The sequence below is a fragment of the Lynx canadensis genome, chromosome D3 (assembly GCF_007474595.2).
Source record: "Lynx canadensis isolate LIC74 chromosome D3, mLynCan4.pri.v2, whole genome shotgun sequence".
Classification (NCBI taxonomy): domain Eukaryota; kingdom Metazoa; phylum Chordata; class Mammalia; order Carnivora; family Felidae; genus Lynx; species Lynx canadensis.
This window is the reverse complement of record NC_044314.2, coordinates 74,490,982-74,509,547: the sequence shown is the minus strand read 5'-3', so window position 1 is coordinate 74,509,547 and position 18,566 is coordinate 74,490,982. Positions and strand designations below refer to the sequence as shown.

At 38.5% G+C, this 18,566-nt stretch overlaps 1 protein-coding gene across 1 annotated transcript in view; it reads right to left on the bottom strand.

Annotated features, from left to right (window-relative positions):
- SPECC1L (sperm antigen with calponin homology and coiled-coil domains 1 like) overlaps window positions 1–18,566 on the bottom strand; it is a 141,086-nt gene that overhangs the window by 93,942 nt on the left and 28,578 nt on the right. The window contains exon 2 of the mRNA XM_030292418.1: window positions 13,837–14,026. Within this exon, the coding sequence (XP_030148278.1) occupies window positions 13,837–13,989 (153 nt within the window). The 5' untranslated portion in view covers window positions 13,990–14,026. The remainder of the gene's footprint in view (window positions 1–13,836; window positions 14,027–18,566) is intronic.

The window sequence follows — 18,566 nt, the reverse complement described above, 5'->3', positions numbered from 1 at the left end:
CTCTCAAAAATAAATAAACATTAAAAAAAATTTTTTTTTAAAGAAGATGTGGTGTATATATATACAATGGAGTATTAGTCGGCAATCAAAAAGAATGAAATCTTGCCAATTACAACTATGTGGATGGAACTAGAGGGTATTACGCTAAGCGAAATTAGTCAGAAAGATAAATATCATATGACTTCACTCACGAGGACTTTAAGAGACAAAACAAATGAACATAAGGGAAGGGAAATAAAAATAATATAAAAACAGGGAGGGGAACAAAACATAAAGGACTCTTAAATATGGAGAACAACAGAGGGTTACTGGAGGGATTGTGGGAGGGGGGATGGGCTAAATGGGTAAGGGGCATTAAAGAATATACTCCTGGGGCGCCTGGGTGGCGCAGTCAGTTAAGCGTCCGACTTCAGCCAGGTCACGATCTCGCGGTCCGTGAGTTCGAGCCCCGCGTCAGGCTCTGGGCTGATGGCTCAGAGCCTGGAGCCTGTTTCCGATTCTGTGTCTCCCTCTCTCTCTGCCCCTCCCCCGTTCATGCTCTGTCTCTCTCTGTCCCAAAAATAAATAAACGTTGAAAAAAAAATTTAAAAAAAAAAAAAAAAAAGAATATACTCCTGAAATCATTGCTGCACTATATGCTAACTAATTTGGATGTAAATTTTAAAAAATAAAACTAAAAATAAAATAAAATAAAGTAAAAAGAAAACAGACATAAACTATACTTCAATTAAAAAAAACAAAATAAGCACTCTGGATAATGAGATTGGGTATAAAATTATTACTTAAAAAAAAGAATAAAAAAATTTTTATTTCTAGAAAGAACATAGAGGAGTTAAAAATCTGTGAAAAGAGAAAAACTACCTTTTTTTAAATATAATTTATTGTCAAATCAGCTTACATACAACACACAGTGCTCATCCCATCAAGTGCCCTCTTCAGTGCCCATCACCCATTTTCTCCTCTCACCCACCCCCCACATCCACCCTCAGTTTGTTCTATGTATTTAAGAGTCTCTTGTGGTTTGCCTCCTTCCCTCTCTGTTCATAAGTAATTTTTTCCCCTCCCCTTCCCCCATGGTCTTCTGTTAAGTTTCTCAAGATCCACATACGAGTGAAAACATATGATATCTTTCTCTGACTGACTTACTTCACTTAGCACAATACCTTCCAGTTCCATCCACGTTGCTACAAGTGGCCAGATTTCATTCTTTCTCATTGCCAAGTAGCATTCCATTGTGTATATAAACCACATCTTCTTTATCCATTCATCAGTTGGTGGACATTTAGGCTCTTTCCATAATCTGGCTATTGTTGAAAGCGCTGCTACAAACATTGGGGTACGTGTGCCCCTATGCATCAGCACTCCTGTATCCCTTGGGTAAATTCCTAGCAGTGCTATTGCTGGGTCATAGGGTAGTTCTATTTTTAATTTTTTGAGGAACCTCCACATTGTTTTCTAGAGCGGCTGCACCAATTTGCATTCCCACCAACAGTGCAAGAGGGTTCCCGTTTCTCCACATCCTCACCAGCACCTATGAAAAACTACTTTTTAATAAAAGAACCAAAAGTTTTGTCCCATGAAGGTGAAAGCACAAGTTAACCAGCCGATTTAATATTATTGTCTATCTGGAGCCAAGCTTACTCTTAGATAATCATAATAAATTCATTTCAATAAATCAAAATGGCTCATAAATTATTAATCTCTAAAGTCTCTTCCTGTTCTAAATGTTAGTGGAGTAGATTCTGTTCTCATCATTCAATTATAAAAGTTACAATATAATACCATTAGGTAGGTCAGTCTCACTAAAAAAGAGGTAGAAAAGGATTAATGTTTTAATTTAAATGAATTAAGCTAATTAAGCTTTGGTAATTTAGAGTTGTCACATTATGAAAAATCTGGTTATGTAAGAAGGAAGGAGGATATTGCATTAATCATAAAGGATTGCTCATATTCTTTAAGACTAGTTCCTGTTTATGAAATTGATCATCAACTATGATACAAAAAAAATCTGCAAATTAAGTTCTACTTCCTTCCTGTCAATTTGCCCCTCATCCATTAGTCAGTATATAAACTCAACACACTCTTATGTTTTCAAATCACCTTTTATATTCTGTTAATAAAAGTTAAATTATCTTTGAGGTATTTTTTTCTTTCTCCATAAGTTAAATATGTTTTCTTTCATAAAAATTACATCTGAAGACAACCCTACACAGTCATGTGAAAAGTGGCTTAATCAACACACTTCTGTTTACTATTTGTCTTTGGTTAATGGCGGAGTTCAACATACCTCAGAGAACCAAGTCAAAAATTCTGCAGTTATCACATTAACTATGATAGTAGAGTAATGGCACATGAATAAACCAGTGGAACACAAAAGAATCCCAAAAGAAACTGCTTATATAGATACCTGTTTTATGACCAAAGAAAGAGTACAGGAAAAAAAAATGGGTTTTTCAATAAATAGTACTAGGTTAACAGTATATTCACACACACACAAAAAAACCCCTACAAAAATGAGTAAGCCCTATTTCACACCATATCAGAAATAAGTCCCAAGGTTTTCTATGATTCAAAATCCTGAATGATAAAACAAAGAATTGATAAACCTAAGTCTATAAAAATTAAAATCTTAAAAAAAATTTAATCCTGTGCATGATACACTAATATCATCGTAAGCAAAATTTTAAAAAATGAGAAACGGGGAGAGTATATCTGCAATACCTCACAAATAAACAGCTAATATCCTTAATATAAAAAGAACTCTTAGCAATAAAGGGGTAAAAGACACATGGAAAGGTGACCAAAATGAACTATCACATATAATGAATACATACACAATACAAAAGATATAACCAGTCTAACCCACAATAGGAGAAATGTAAATTAAACAACATTAAGACACCACATCTCACCTAAGAGACTGGCAAAAATGAAGAGTTATGCCACGTTCCTTTGGGAAGGATGTGGGGAAACAGGCACACTCATAGGTTGCTGGTGAGAACACAGCTGGATGTGGCCTTATGAAAGGAACCCAGCAATGTCTAACAGAACTACATATGCATTTACCTTGTGCCCAGCAATCCCACCTCTAGGAATTTCACCTGAAGACATACCTCCAATAATACAAAAATACATACACATAAGGTTAGTCAATGCAGCATTGTTTTTAACTGCAAAATACTGGAAACACTTTGAATGTCCATACATAGGACACTAGCTGAAAAAACTGTAGTATATCCATACAAAGACACATTAAACAGAATGAGAAAGGCTGCCATAAATTGGTATAAAGAGATTTCTAGAATATATTAGGTGAAAAAAAGAAAATGGGCAGAAGTAGATCTAATTATGGCAACTTTTGGGTAACAAAGGGGAAATAAAAAAATAAACATACATGTATCTGATCATTTGTGCAAAAGGAACACAGGAAGGATAAAAACAAAAACCCAACCAGACTCTTAACCTCCTAGGGACAGGTGGGGACAGAGTAAGAAGGAATCGGGGAGGAGAGGGACACTTTTCACATCTTGTCCTAGTTCTGACATGTAGAACTGAACTGTGGTAGTGTTTCACATGCTGGCAGTAAATTAAAATTAAATAAACAAGGGTTTAAGGTTTCCCCTAAAATGGAACACAATAGGAACAAATAGACTAAACTGCATTTCAAATAAATGACATAGTCACACGGGGTAGGGGGCAGGGGAAGAATCCAAATATCTTCTGAAAACAGTATTTTGACCATAAATCCTCAAACTCTCAAGCTAACCACTAAAAAGTATACATTTTGAACTCTAGCTAGTAGATTTGTTTTTGGCAGTGGCATGGGTGAGCAATTCTCTAACTATTGGCTGTATATTCTAGGATTTAGAAAATAAGTAAATATAGATAATGAAAACCAGGTCTCTCACTGTCAAGAGATTGGGATTATGATTACATAAAGTGAAAAGGCTACTCTAAACACTGTATGTATGTCAACTGGATTTGGAAGTAACAGTGTGAACTCATAGGCTTTTTTTTTTTTTTAATGTTTATTTTTGAGAGAGAGAGAAAAAAAAAAGAGAGAGAGAGCAGGGGAGGGGCAGAGAGGGAGACACAGAAGCAGAAGTAGGCTCCAGGCTCTGAGTTGTCAGCACATTACCTGAGTCGGGACTGAAACCCATGGACCACGAGATCATGACCTGAGATGAATTTGGCCACCCAACTGAGCCATCCAGGCGCCCCTCATAGGTTTTCAATATATGGAGAGAAACAGATATGAAAATTGATACAGATGTGTGTGTGTGTGTGTATGTTTCCTCTCTTGTCTACTAAGCAGGCTTAAAAACCATACACTCAAAAGCAAGAGCACACCTCGTTTCCAAAGGCTTTAAGTTCTATCCTCTACTAAAAGGAACAAGTTCTCTTTGGAGAAAAGGCTGACTGACTATAGGGCTGGGGCTGGAGAAATAGAAAACTTATCATGTCAGGGATGTCCACTCTCACCGCTGTTGTTTAACATAGTGTTGGAAGTTCTAGCATCAGCAATCAGACAACAAAAGGAAATCAAAGGCATCAAAATTGGCAAAGATGAAGTTAAGCTTTCACTTTTTGCAGATGACATGATATTATACATGGAAAATCCGATAGACTCCACCAGAAGTCTGCTAGAACTGATACATGAATTTAGCAAAGTTGCAGGATACAAAATCAATGTACAGAAATCAGTTGCATTCTTATACACTAATAATGAAGCAACAGAAAGACAAATAAAGAAACTGATCCCGTTCACAACTGCACCAAGAAGCATAAAATACCCAGGAATAAATCTAACCAAAGATGTAAAAGATCTGTATGCTGAAAACTATAGAAAGCTTATGAAGGAAATTGAAGAAGATATAAAGAAATGGAAAAACATTCCGTGCTCATGGATTGGAAGAATAAATATTGTCAAAATGTCAATACTACCCAAAGCTATCTACACATTCAATGCAATCCCAATCAAAATTGCACCAGCATTCTTCTCAAAACTAGAACAAGCAATCCTAAAATTCATATGGAACCACAAAAGGCCCCGAATAGCCAAAATAATTTTGAAGAAGACGACCAAAACAGGAGGCATCACAATCCCAGACTTTAGCCTCTACTACAAAGCTGTCATCATCAAGAGAGCATGGTATTGGCACAAAAACAGACACATAGACCAATGGAATAGAATAGAAACCCCAGAACTTGACCCACAAACGTAAGGCCAACTAATCTTTGACAAAGCAGGAAAGAACATCCAATGGAAAAAAGACAGTCTCTTTAACAAATGGTGCTGGAAGAACTGGACAGCAACATGCAGAAGATTGAAACTAGACCACTTTCTCACACCATTCACAAAAATAAACTCAAAATGGATAAAGGACCTGAATGTGAGACAGGAAACCATCAAAACCCTAGAGGAGAAAGCAGGAAAAGACCTCTCTGACCTCAGCCGTAGCAATTTCTTACTTGACACATCCCCAAAGGCAAGGGAATTAAAAGCAAAAATGAACTACTGGGACCTTATGACGATAAAAAGCTTCTGCACAGCAAAGGAAACAATCAACAAAACCAGAAGGCAACCAACGGAATGGGAAAAGATATTTGCAAATGACATATCGGACAAAGGGCTAGTATCCAAAATCTATAAAGAGCTCACCAAACTCCACACCCGAAAAACAAATAACCCAGTGAAGAAATGGGCAGAAAACATGAATAGACACTTCTCTAAAGAAGACATCCGGATGGCAAACAGGCACATGAAAAGATGCTCAACGTTGTTCCTCATCAGGGAAATACAAATCAAAACCACACTCAGATATCACCTCACGCCAGTCAGAGTGGCCAAAATGAACAAATCAGGAGACTATAGATGCTGGCGAGGATGTGGAGAAACGGGAACCCTCTTGCACTGTTGGTGGGAATGCAAATTGGTGCAGCCACTCTGGAAAACAATGTGGAGGTTCCTCAAAAAATTAAAAATAGACCTACCCTATGACCCAGCAATAGCACTGCTAGGAATTTACCCAAGGGATACAGGAGTACTGATGCATAGGGGCACTTGTACCCCAATGTTTATAGCAGCACTCTCAACAATAGCCAAATTACGGAAAGAGCCTAAATGTCCATCAGCTGATGAATGGATAAAGAAATTGTGGTTTATATACACAATGGAGTACTACGTGGCAATGAGAAAGAATGAAATATGGCCCTTTGTAGCAACATGGATGGAACTGGAGAGTGTGATGCTAAGTGAAATAAGCCATACAGAGAAAGACAGATACCATATGGTTTCACTCTTATGTGGATCCTGAGGAACTTAACAGAAACCCATGGGGGAGGGGAAGGAAAAAAAAAACAAGGGGGTTAGAGTGGAAGAGAGCCAAAGCATAAGAGACTCTTAAAAACTGAGAACAAACTGAGGGTTAATGGGGGGTGGGAAGGAGGCGAGGGTGGGTGATGGGTATTGAGGAGGGCACATTTTGGAATGAGCACTGGGTGTTGTATGGAAACCAATCTGAAAATAAACTTCATATATTGAAGAAAAAAAAAAGAAAACTTACGTCAGAAATTAAGAGGCTGTTCAAAAAAGAACAGGAACATGTCAAAAGAACATAGGAGCCAGCTTGAAGGGGACAATCTGAGCATCAAAATAAATCATGCTATCCATTGACAGCCCACTGAATAAACAGTCCATTATTCCACACTAATATGCAACTACTAAATGTAGAAAGAATGATGGAATTAAAAAACTACCACTTGGCAAAAATCATACTAATAACAGATTCTGGAAAGAATTACCAAAAATTGCTAGTTAGGGTGTGAAAGTTTGATGACAAAGAGGGTATTTATAAAATCTCCCAAGTGTTTTTGATAAGATACTTTATTAATTAACAAAAGGAAACATGGTAACCTGATAGTGGAAAAAACCAGACACCACCCTAATCAAATTAAGTTAATATCACCAGGAATGGAACAGATTGACAGCATGTACTTCTGGAAATGCTATGCCAAGGACATGTGGCTTCTGTAGGACCTCTGCCAAAAGTGCATATCCTCAACCTAATCACAAAGAGACATGAGAAGATAGTCTACCAAATAAACTGGCCTACATTCTTCTGCAATGTCAAGGTCATAAAAGACAAAAACTGAGGAACTATTCTAGATTTAAGAAGAATTTGGAGAGCATGACAACTAACTGTAATTCACTGTCCTAGACTGAAAGCTGGACCAGAAAAAAATGTTCGTCTTTTTTGCTAAAATGGACATTGGCACAATTGGTGAAATTTAATTAAAGTCTATAGATGAGATACTAGCATTTTATCAATGTTCACTTCCAGATCTAGTAACTATGCTCTGGTTACAAGAGAGAATATCCTTGTTTTTTGGGAAATGCACACTGAAATATCCAGCAGTAAAGAAGCATTATCTCTACAATTTACACTTTCAAGTTCAAGAAAAAATTATATATGTATGTAGTACACGTGTAAAGGGAAAATGACCAGCCATGATAAGAGGTTAACATGTAGGGGGGTGCCTGGGTGGCTCAGTAGTTAAGCATCTGACTCTCAATTTTGGCTCAGGTCACGATCCCACAGTTTGTGAGTTCAAGTCCCACATAGGGCTCTGTGCTGAAGGCGCAGAACCTACTTGGGATTCTCTCTTTCCCTCTCTCTCTACCCCTCTCCTACTCCTGTGCACACATGTGCATAGTCTCTCTCCCTCTCAAAATAAATTAAAAATAATAATAATAATAATAATAATACTCTTGAAAAAATACAGGAGACTCTCTTCCTGACCTTGGGATGACGAAACATTCCATAAACACACACACATACACACCACACATCCCTAACTATAAAGAAAAAATTAACAAACTGGACTATATTAAAATTAAGAACTTCCATTTATCAAAAGATAGCATTAAAGAAAGAGAAAGAAAAGGCACAGAGTGGGAGGACATATGTGCAAGACATATAAATGACAAAGGACTCACATCTAGAATAGCCAAAGAACTATAAATCAGTACAAAAAAGACACACTACACCACTTCATACCCATTTCAGTGGTTACTATTAAAGAAAAAAAAAGTGTGGTGAGGACATGGGAAAATTAAAACACTTGTTGGGAAGAGAATTCCTTGATGGGAATGTAAAATGGTAGAGCTGCTGTGGAAAACAGTATGGAGGCTCCTCAAAAAATTAAAAATAGAATTATCATATGACCCAGAAATTCCACTTCTGAATATATCCCCAAAAAACTGAAAGCAGGGCCTCTAAGAGATATTTTCTCACACAATTTCACAGCTATTATTTACAACAGCCAAAAGTCCACACAGAAACAACCAAAGTGTCCATTGATTGGAGAATGGATAAACAAAATGTGGTATATACGTACAGTAGAATACTATTAAACCTTTAAAAAGGAAATTCTGATACATGCTACCATGTGGATGAACTCTGAGAACATTATGCTAAGTGAAATCAGCCAGTGGCAAAAAGACAAATATGATTCCACTCATATGAAGTACTTACACAGTCGGATTCAAAGAGACAGAAGGTAGTTGCCAGAGGCTGGGGAGGGGGAATGGGGAGTTGTTGATTAATGGAGACAGAGTTTCAGTTTTGCAAGATGAAAAAGTTCAGGAGATGGATGGTGGGAACAGTTGCTCAATGTGAATGTACTTAATAGTACTGAACCGTACACTTAAAAATGGTTAAGACGGTAAATGTGTTTTACTACAAAAAAAAAAAGAGTTAAAAAAGAGAGATAACATAGTAAAAAAAATGGGCAAGTGATTTTAAGAAGCACTTCACAAATAAGATATCTAACTGTCCACTAAACACATAAAAGTAAGATACAAAAATGTGCTTAATCCCACTGATAATAATGCAAATGCAAACTGAAGCCACTTCGGAATCCCTCTACATACACCTGAATGGTTAAAATGGAGAGTGACTTAAGTGCAGGTGAGAATGTGGAGCCACCAGCAGTGTAAAATGGGAAATGATCTGGCCCTATATCCAAGAAAGCTGAACACTATGCACCCTATGACCTCATAGTTTCACTCCTAGTTACAGAGCCAACAGAAATGGCTGTACATGTGGACTAAAAGACATGAATAAGAATGTTCCTGGGGCACCTGGGTGGCTCAGTCAATTAGGTGTCTGACTTCGGCTCAAGTGATGATCTCACGGTTCATGAGTTTGGGCCCCGAATCAGGCTCTGTGCTGACAGCTCAGAGCCTGGAGCCTGCTTTGGATTCTGTGTCTCTCTCTCTCTTTGCCCTCCCCCTGCTCACACTCTGTCCCTCTTGCTCAAAAATAAATAAACATTAAAAAAAAATTTTTTTTAAATGTTCCTAACAATACTGTTCTTAGTAGCCACAAAAGGGAAACTCCAGATGTCCATCAACAACAGAACAGATGAGTAACATAGTCATTCCATGGATTAGTAATCTGCAATGAAGACGGAACTGCTGTTATAAGATAACAATATGGATAAGCAAAGTGATGGTAACACTGAGTTAAGGAAATCATACAGACATAGAAAAGAACAGAGTGTACAATTATACCTATGTAAAGATAAAAAATTAGCAAAATTCGGACACCTGGTTGGCATAGTTGGTAGAGCAGGCAACTCTTGATCTCAGGGTTCTAAATTCGAGCCCCATGTTGGGTGTAGAGATTACTTAAAAATAAAAATCTTAAAAAACATTAGCAAAATTAACCTCTGGAGCTAGACGTTAGGATGGTAGTTACTTCTAGAAAGGGCAGAAATTAAGAGGGGACATGTGGGGAGCCACTGTGATATAAGTGTGCTCTGTTCCTTGACCTAGTGGTAGCTGCAGAGTATATTCGCTTTGTGGTGATTCACTACACTGAACACAAGTGCTTTTGTGTTCTGGGTGTATACTTCATCAAAAAACTAAAAACAGGGAGGCCTGGCTGGCTCAGTCAGAAGAGCATGCAACACTTGATCTCAGGTGGGGTTGTGAGCTTGAGCCCTATGTTGGGTGTAGAGATTACTAAAAAAATAAAGAAAGAAAAGAAACTTAAAAAATTAAAAACAAAAAACTACTCTGTACTCACCAACTTCCTTTTACATGAAGCTACTGCAGGCTGATATTCTTCCTTATTTCAATTTTTGTTAACACAATTCTGCAAATGCATGTGCATTTCCACATGTAAATTCTACCCTCCCCCACCATTAACAACAGGCCAAAAAATAAAATTGATGGAGGGAAGAGATTTTTAGCCTACTTTTTAATAACAGATACAAAAATATCATTTGGTAAAAAACTTCTAGATACAGGCGCACCTAGCTGGTTAAATTGGTAGAACATCCAACTCTTGATCTCAGGGTCATAAATTCAAGCCTCATGTTGGGTATAGAGTTTACTTAATAAAAAAAAAAAAAAGAATAAAAAAAATTTTCATTTTTTTAACATTTATTTATTTTTGAGAGACAGAGAGAGACAAAGCATGAGCCAGGGAGGGGCAGAGAGAGGGGGAAACACAGAATCCAAAGCAGGCTCCAGGCTCTGAGCTGTCAGCACAGAGCCTGATGTGGGGCTCGAACTCACAAACTGTGAGATTATGAACTGAGCTGAAGTTGGATGCTTAACCGACTGAGCCACTCAGGTGCACCAATGAAAAATTTTTTTAAAAAGAATGTTTAAAAAAAACCCTTCCAGATACAAATAATGAAACAATACAACTAATGTATACATGCTTCTCAAGGTAAAGTCCACGTTTCATGGTCTGCATCACCAACTCAAAATTTAAGTTTAGTTTTTAAATTTTGCCTTTCAAGTTTCAGAGGTGGATTGTTCAATCACACGGTTAACTAATTTTTATACCGAAAAGGTATATGATCACAAATAATCATAATCATCACAGTCATCAATTATTTAGACAGATTCTAACTGAAGTAACTACAATTTACTACTTATCTATTAACCTTTAGAAAAATGTATTCTTGGGACAATAAAAAAGTATATTACTTCTACTACAAGGATTAACCATGAACACCTGAGCAGTGTGTGAAACCTGGAAAGTGCAGGCACATAGGAGACCAAATCATCCTCTCCGCTCACTGTGACAAAGAATTAGTCATACAAAGGCTCCAAACCAGACGTCATAGCTACTCACAAGAATGGGAATAACTTCCTCAAAACTAGAACAGTGGGTGGCTCAGTCGGTTAAGCATCTGATTTTGGCGTAGGTCATGATCTCATAGGTTCATGAATTGGAGCCCTGCGTCGGGCTCTGTGCTGACAGCTCGGAGCCTGGAGCCTGCTTCAGATTCTGTCTCTCCCTCTCTCTCTGCCCCTCCCCCATGCACTGTCTCTCAAAAAATAATAATAATAATTAATTAATTTAAAAACCTAGGAACAGCAGTAGTGTTGTATTTTATATTTACAAAAGTTCCAATCAGCAGTGAGGTGCTCTGGTCAAAAAAGTCCTTTCTCCTCCACCTTAACTAAATCTAGCCCCAAACAATATTTGAAATGAGAGGTAAAGAAACGTCCCCATGCCCTGCCACTATAAGTGTTGAACACTGTGCAGTGACAGAGACACATATGTGGGTACCCACATGAGTGGGTGAGTATGTGTACATGGTGTCTACATGATCAAAAGCCAACAGCTTCATTCATCTGGTTAATCATCAATGCTCCAACCCAGTTACAGGAATTCAAGTTGTGGGAAGTGTCCAAATGCCAGTAGAGAAGCACAGTGAAGTATGAAAAATTAGGAAAATAAAATAACACTTAATTTTGTGGGGTCTCCAAACCCTTTTGATCTGAAATTTTCAATTTTTCTGTTCATTTTCACTATTTCTTTCTTTCCTTCTGTGTCTTCTTCAATTTCTATTCAGTGACATTTTTCTTCTCCTTTCTTAAGTAAAAGCAATTGCTTCAGTCTGGATAAAGTGTTCCCAAACAGTTTCACCTCTTCTGAGACCCTTCCCACTCCACACACCCCCTACTTAAAAGAGCCAACAAAGGAGAGCCACAGCTATGGACAGCTGGCATGTGCTGACACAGAGCAGGAATACAGTTGTTTTTGCTTTACAATAAAAAAGTACTCACTGTTCAAAACCAAACTACCATCAACTCCAGATACAGACCTCAGAAGATCTGACATGCCTCCTCAGGGCACACTCCATAGTGAACCTTCAAAAACTCTGTTTGCCACTGATGGGGAGGCAACAGAAGGAAAGCAGAACATATCCAATGCCAATGTTTCAACCTGTTCTTCCAGTCACGTAAATAACAGGTCACCCAGTCACAAAGACACTCTGCTCTGAAGACAACCCTAGCAACTAAGTAACCTGTTAGGTCAGAAAACGCCAGCTATCTTACACAAAAGAGTGACAGCACTGCCACCAAGGAAGCAATTCAGGATGCTGATTCAGACTAACGGAAGTAGGGCAAAGGTCTATTCCTGGTAGCCATAGGATGACACCCAGCAGCTCATCAAAGCTGTAGCAAGGAAGAAATCTGGGGGCAGGTGGAGTATGTCTGGGTTTAGTTTTGACAACCCTGGAATAGAAAAACCAGCATTCCCAGCTAGATCTTTCAATACATATAAGGAATTCCCTCATCTGCTGTTCCCATGAGATGCTTCTTAAAATAATTAAGCCACAATCTATCAAAGCCCTGCCTGGAAAAAAGGCTTTTAAACAGATCATGTTTCAAGCAGTGCTTGGTTTCTCCGTATCAGACTAGCAGAAACCCTCTCCAGGTTTTCTCCATAGAGTCAAAGTTTCTACTCAAAACACAAAATTCCCAGGACAAACAAGCAAAGAACAAATAAGTAGATTCTGCACGAAGAAAGACTAGAAGACTGTGTGGATCTCTGCAGTGGATCTAAGATTTGACCAGCAGAAAAATGGTCTGGAGTCATCTTGTCCCTTGGATGGTCCAAATCAACGCAGACACTGAGAACACCCAAAGAAGACTATTATTTTCAGAAATCAGTCCTGAGCTGGTAAAAATTTCTAGAGGTAATCAATAAAAATGCTACTACCTGTCATTACAAAGCACTTGCCATGTGCCAGATTCTGTGCTAACCACTTCCATACATTCCTTCTTTCATCCTGACTATGATGACGCTGTGAAGCACATGCATACAAAGCCTGGGTCCGTCTGCTATTGAAGCCCATAGCCACTATCCTGTACCAACAAGAACTAAACCAGCCTCAAAAAGAATGTAAGAAAAACGAGTTATGCTCTAACTAAATAAATATTACCCAATTTTAACAGGATTAATACAGGATTAGCTGTCAGAAAAAGAGTAACAGTTTACGGTGTGCAAGGAAGTAAGACTGGAAATAAAAAATCCTATCTAGGGGTTCCAGGAATGTTATTGCTGGTCATCCTTTAAGACCTGGCACACATGCTCTTTTCATAAAACCTTCTTGGGCTGGAAACAATGTTTTCCTGAAATGCTTACACCGCTTTCCTGCTCTCCCAGGTATCTGAATTTTTTGCGTGAATTTTAGTTATGTTTGTATATGACAACCTCCACCTGTTACACCACAAGCTCCTTGAAGGCAGACTCTACCTCCAGCTCACACCAGCACAAGAGCCTTGCACAAGGCAAGTGCTCAGTGATTTGTTTCACAATAAGCCTACTATTTGGTTTCATTCATAAAGTCAGACCAAACACACCAAGTATACCACACTGTGAACTCTTCAAAGGCTGTGTGTTCCCAGAGGTTCGCAGAAGGCAAACCCTAAATAATGTTTATTTAATAAATCAAACATTTTAAGATTCACTCCTCCTAAAATCCATCACATATTCAAACACTGCCACATTTTAATACCTTTGACAATGATGCTGTTGTTCCAGGTTTTACGAGTTTGCCTCCTGTAGATGCTGAAGAGCTGTTTTCAGGTTTAGTTTTTTCTACTGTTTGTGTTTTGCTTATCCCAGACACTTTAGGCACTGAGCCGACACTCCTGCTTGCCTTCTTCATTCTGGGCTGCCTCTTTGTGATGCATTTACAAGCAAATCTGTGAAAAGAAATGGCATTATACTGAGAACACAACTGGAAGAAAACTCTGTAGAAATTTGTTTCTGAAAAATTTTATTATAAATAAATAAATAAAAAGATAAATAAAACTGAAAGCTCGATGTTGATGCAGAAAAGAAAAAGCTGAAAAGGTCTTAGACTTAATCAGAATGCACCCCATGTTTAAGGCTTCCTCCTTGAATATTACTAGCTTGAAACTATTTTGTGCATTTCAGTTCAGTCATTAAAAAGAATACCCTAGATCTCTAATGGAACTGGCTAAATACAACACAGCATACATTATCTTTGGCATTTAATGAAGCAATAATCAACCTGCCATTTGAGAATTAGCCATTTTACATGTATTTGAGGGTGATCGTATTTTCCAAATTATCCAGCATAGTCTTAATTTCAAATACTTGCTGTGATAGCCTCATAGAAGCCAGGAGAACTTCCCAGAAACTCCAACATTCAGTATCTAAATATATTTCTCAGCTTCTCTCTTTTATCCAGAGGTAGCATCAAAATTCCTTATTGGCGGGGGGAGTACAGGGGGTACCTGGGTGGCTCAGTCAGTTAAGCATCTGACTTCAGCTCAGGTCATGATCTCGAGGTTCATGGGTTTGGGCCCTGTGTCAGGCTCTGTGCTGATAGCTTAGAGCCTGGAGTCTGCTTTGGATACTGTCTCCCTCTCTCTTCTCTTTACCCCTCCCCACTTGTGTGCACTCTCTCTCTCTCTCTCAAAAATAAACATTTAAAAAATTCTTTATCGTAACATAAACCTTGAGGCACCTGAGTGGCTCAAGTGGTTAAGCATCAGGTCACAATCTCATGGTTTGTAAGTTTGAGCCCTCTTCACTGACAGTGCAGTGCCTGCTTGGGATTCTCTCTCGCTCTCTGCCCCTCTCCCACTTGTGCACTCTCTCTCAAAATAAATAAATAAACTTAAAAAAAAAACCTTTGGGAAAAAAAAGAATATAAATATCAATTTTTTGGTTCAGAAAACAAGGGCATCTATATTACCTGTAAGGAATGTGGCAAGTCTACCACCTAAGTGGCTCATACCTGATTTCACAGCTTAGAGGACTTAGAATAACACTGGCAGGACACAAAACTGCACCCAGATAAACCTTTAAATATATTTTTATTAACTAAGCTAGAAAAGCAATCCCTACAGTAAAGCATGTTTGGAAAGATGCCATGGACCAGGCTGGGTAGAGCAATACAATTCACAAAATGAAAGCCTACTTGAATGTAAGAAAGTTTGTGTATGGTGACTCTGAGACACTATAATCAGCACAAAAAGAGGCTATTCTATTCTATGAAGATTTCTACACCCTAATAAAAATAAACTTACAGAAGAACCTTTGGAAAAGAAAAGGCTCTTTCCAATAGCCTTAATGAATACTTTACCTAGACTGAGGTCGAACACTCCAGATTTATCTTGCCTTGACATAATACAAACCATACCAACTGGTTTGGTGGCAGGAGCAGTGAGACAGGGTGAAGGGGGCTCTGCTCCACCCTCAACATGATAAGGCCTTTGAGAAAAAGGCACTGTTATTAACAGCAACCAAAACACAGCGACACCTCAGAGACTCTGCTGCCTACCCTTCCTCCAACTTCCTGGTTGTTCCTTATAGAAAATATTGTATACAGTAATGATCAAATTATCCACCTTTTTTTTTTTTTTAACGGTTTAGCTTTCTACTTTCTATTCCATTTGAGTAATCTGCCCAGTGGAAGTACTCCCTACAGTTCAGCTCCACCATCTATTTCCTACACCTTCCCAGAGGATACTGAAACTGACCAAGACAGATTCAAGTAGCTTCCCCTGCCAACCAGCAAGGAATGACACTGGGTCCATCACTAACTCAAAGTACTGTGGAAAACAATCAAGTCCCCAAGAGGCTTTCCTTCAACTTTTCACTTTCCCTTGTTTACCTGTTTGGGTTTTTTTTGTTTTGTTTTTTGTTTTGTTGTTGTTGTTGTTTTTCTGTTTTGGGGTGGGGGGTAGAGAGACAGAGACAGCATGAGTGGGGTGGGGGCAGAGGGAGAGGGACAGAGAGAATCCTAAGAAGGCTCCACGCTGCCAGCACAGGGCCCAATGCAGGGCTCAAACCCACAAAGCCAGGAGATCCTGACCTGAGCCAAAACTAAGAGCCAGACACTTAACCGACTGAGCCACCCATGCGCCCCTTAACCTGCTCTTTTCTAAGTCTCATATCTTGCATACGGCTCCCTGGAGTTTTGTTCTTTTCTTCTCCAAATTCCATGCCTGCACCCCTTTTCTACACCACTCAGACCCTCTGCCATTCTCTGCCTACTTGTCCAACTCCTGCCAAAATAACTTTTCCTAGACAGGCAGCACCCAACAGAACCTACTGCAATGCTGAAAATGTTCTATGTGTATTTGTGCTGTCCAACATAGTAGCCACTGGCCACTTGTGGCTACTGAGCACTTGAAATGTGGCTAGTGTGACTGAGGAACTTAATTTTAAGTTTGATTTTAACCAATTTAAACTTAAAGGTACGTGGTAGCTACCAAAATGGACAATGTAACAGACTGTCCCTTTCCTGCTGCTATCACCTAAAACCTAATGAATTACCACTTTTGACCCACTAGGACGGCTATAATCAAAAAGATAGATGGTAACAAATGTCGGAAAGAATGTGCAGTAATTAAAACCTTCACGTGCAGCATAAAATGATGCAGCTGCTTTGGAAAAGAGTCTAGCAGTTCCATTTCAAATGGTTAAACACAGAGTTACCATACAATCCAGCAATTCTATTCCTGGGTTTATACCCAAGAGAAATAAAAACATTTGTCCACACACAAACTTACGTACAAATGTCCATAGAAAGATTATTCATAATAGCCACAAACTGGAAACAACCCAAACAACCTCAAAAAATTCTCCCAAATTAAACTATAATAAGAGCATTTAGGTTACTTTTCATTATCAGCATGTATTTGTTACTGGATACATATTACTATCACTTAGTTCTATTTACATGCTTTCTACATACAAAATAACTTTTTGTTTCAATTCCAAATGTCTATCAATTGGTGAAAGATAAAGCAAATATGGCATACCTATTAAATGGAGTATTATTTCGGCATAAAAAAGAAATGAACTACCACTACCAGGGTACCTGGGTGGCTCAGGCAGCTGAGCATTTGACTATTGGTTTCAGCTCAAGTCATGTCGTCATGGTTCCTGGGTTCGAGCCCTGCATCAGGCTCCATGTTATCAGCAGAGCCTGCTTGGGATTTTCTCTCTCTGCGCCTCCTCCACTCATTCTCCCTTTCCCTCTCTCTCTCAAAAATAAATAAATAAAACTTAAAAAAAAAATGAACTACCAACAGAAAGTATAACATGGATGAACCCTGAAATCATTATACCAGGTGAACGAAACCAGACACAAAGAATCAGGTATATATGATTCCATTTATACAAACTGTCCAGAATAGGCAAATTCATAGAGACAGAAAGTAGATAAGAGGTTATCAGAGGCTAGGGTAGCAGAAATGGATACTGACTGCTAATGGACACAAGGCTTATTTTGGGGGACGAAACATTCTAGACATTCAGTTTTTAAATGGGGGAATTGTACAGAAATATGAATTATATCTCAATAAAGCTGTTACAAAAACAAAACAAACCCTGGGGCTCCTGGCTAGCTCAGAGAAGAGCATGAGACTCTTGATGTTAGGGTTCTGAGTTTGAGTCCCACATTGGGTATAGAGATTACTTAAAACTAAAATCTTAAAAAAAATTAAAAACCTAATAAAAATCAAACAAGGACTTCTAGAAAGTAAATCCCAACACTGTAAAATACCCAATAAGATAAAGAAAAGGACTACAGTCTTGCAAACATCTGAGATGAGGCAAGCAGCACAGCCAAAAGCTTTAAAAGATGCCGAGATACATAACTGGTCCAGGCGCCTGGCAGCTTGAGATCTTAGGAGAACTTAGACCAGTGGTTCTCACCCACATTGGACCCAAAGCTCCCTTTCTATAATAAATATGTAAATACCCTCTACTACTGAGTGAAATCCAAAGCTAACCTATTTATTATATACATACAGATGCTTTCTAAAGATATATGTGGCAACTACAACTTTTTAAAAAATGTTTTATTATTTATTTGTGTGTGTGTGTGTGTGTGTGTGAGAGAGAGAGAGAGAGAGAGAGAGAGCGAGCAAGCATGAGTGGGGGAGGGGCGGAGAGAGAGGGAGACAGAATCTGAAGCAGGCTCCAGGCTCTGAGCTATCAGCACAGAGCCTGACACGGGGCTCGAACCCACCAACTGTGAGATCATGACCTGAGCCGAAGTCAGATGCTTAACCAACTGAGCCACCCAGACGCTCCTAAAACTTTTATAAAAATAAAAAATAGAAGTATTCTGTAATAAAATAAATGTGAATTTCAATATGTGAATGTTCAAGCAATACTATGCTAGGAACAAAACAGTCAGAAATCCACACCTCTAAGTTAAATCACTGAATCTGACAACTGCAAATAGTCTTGACTTGG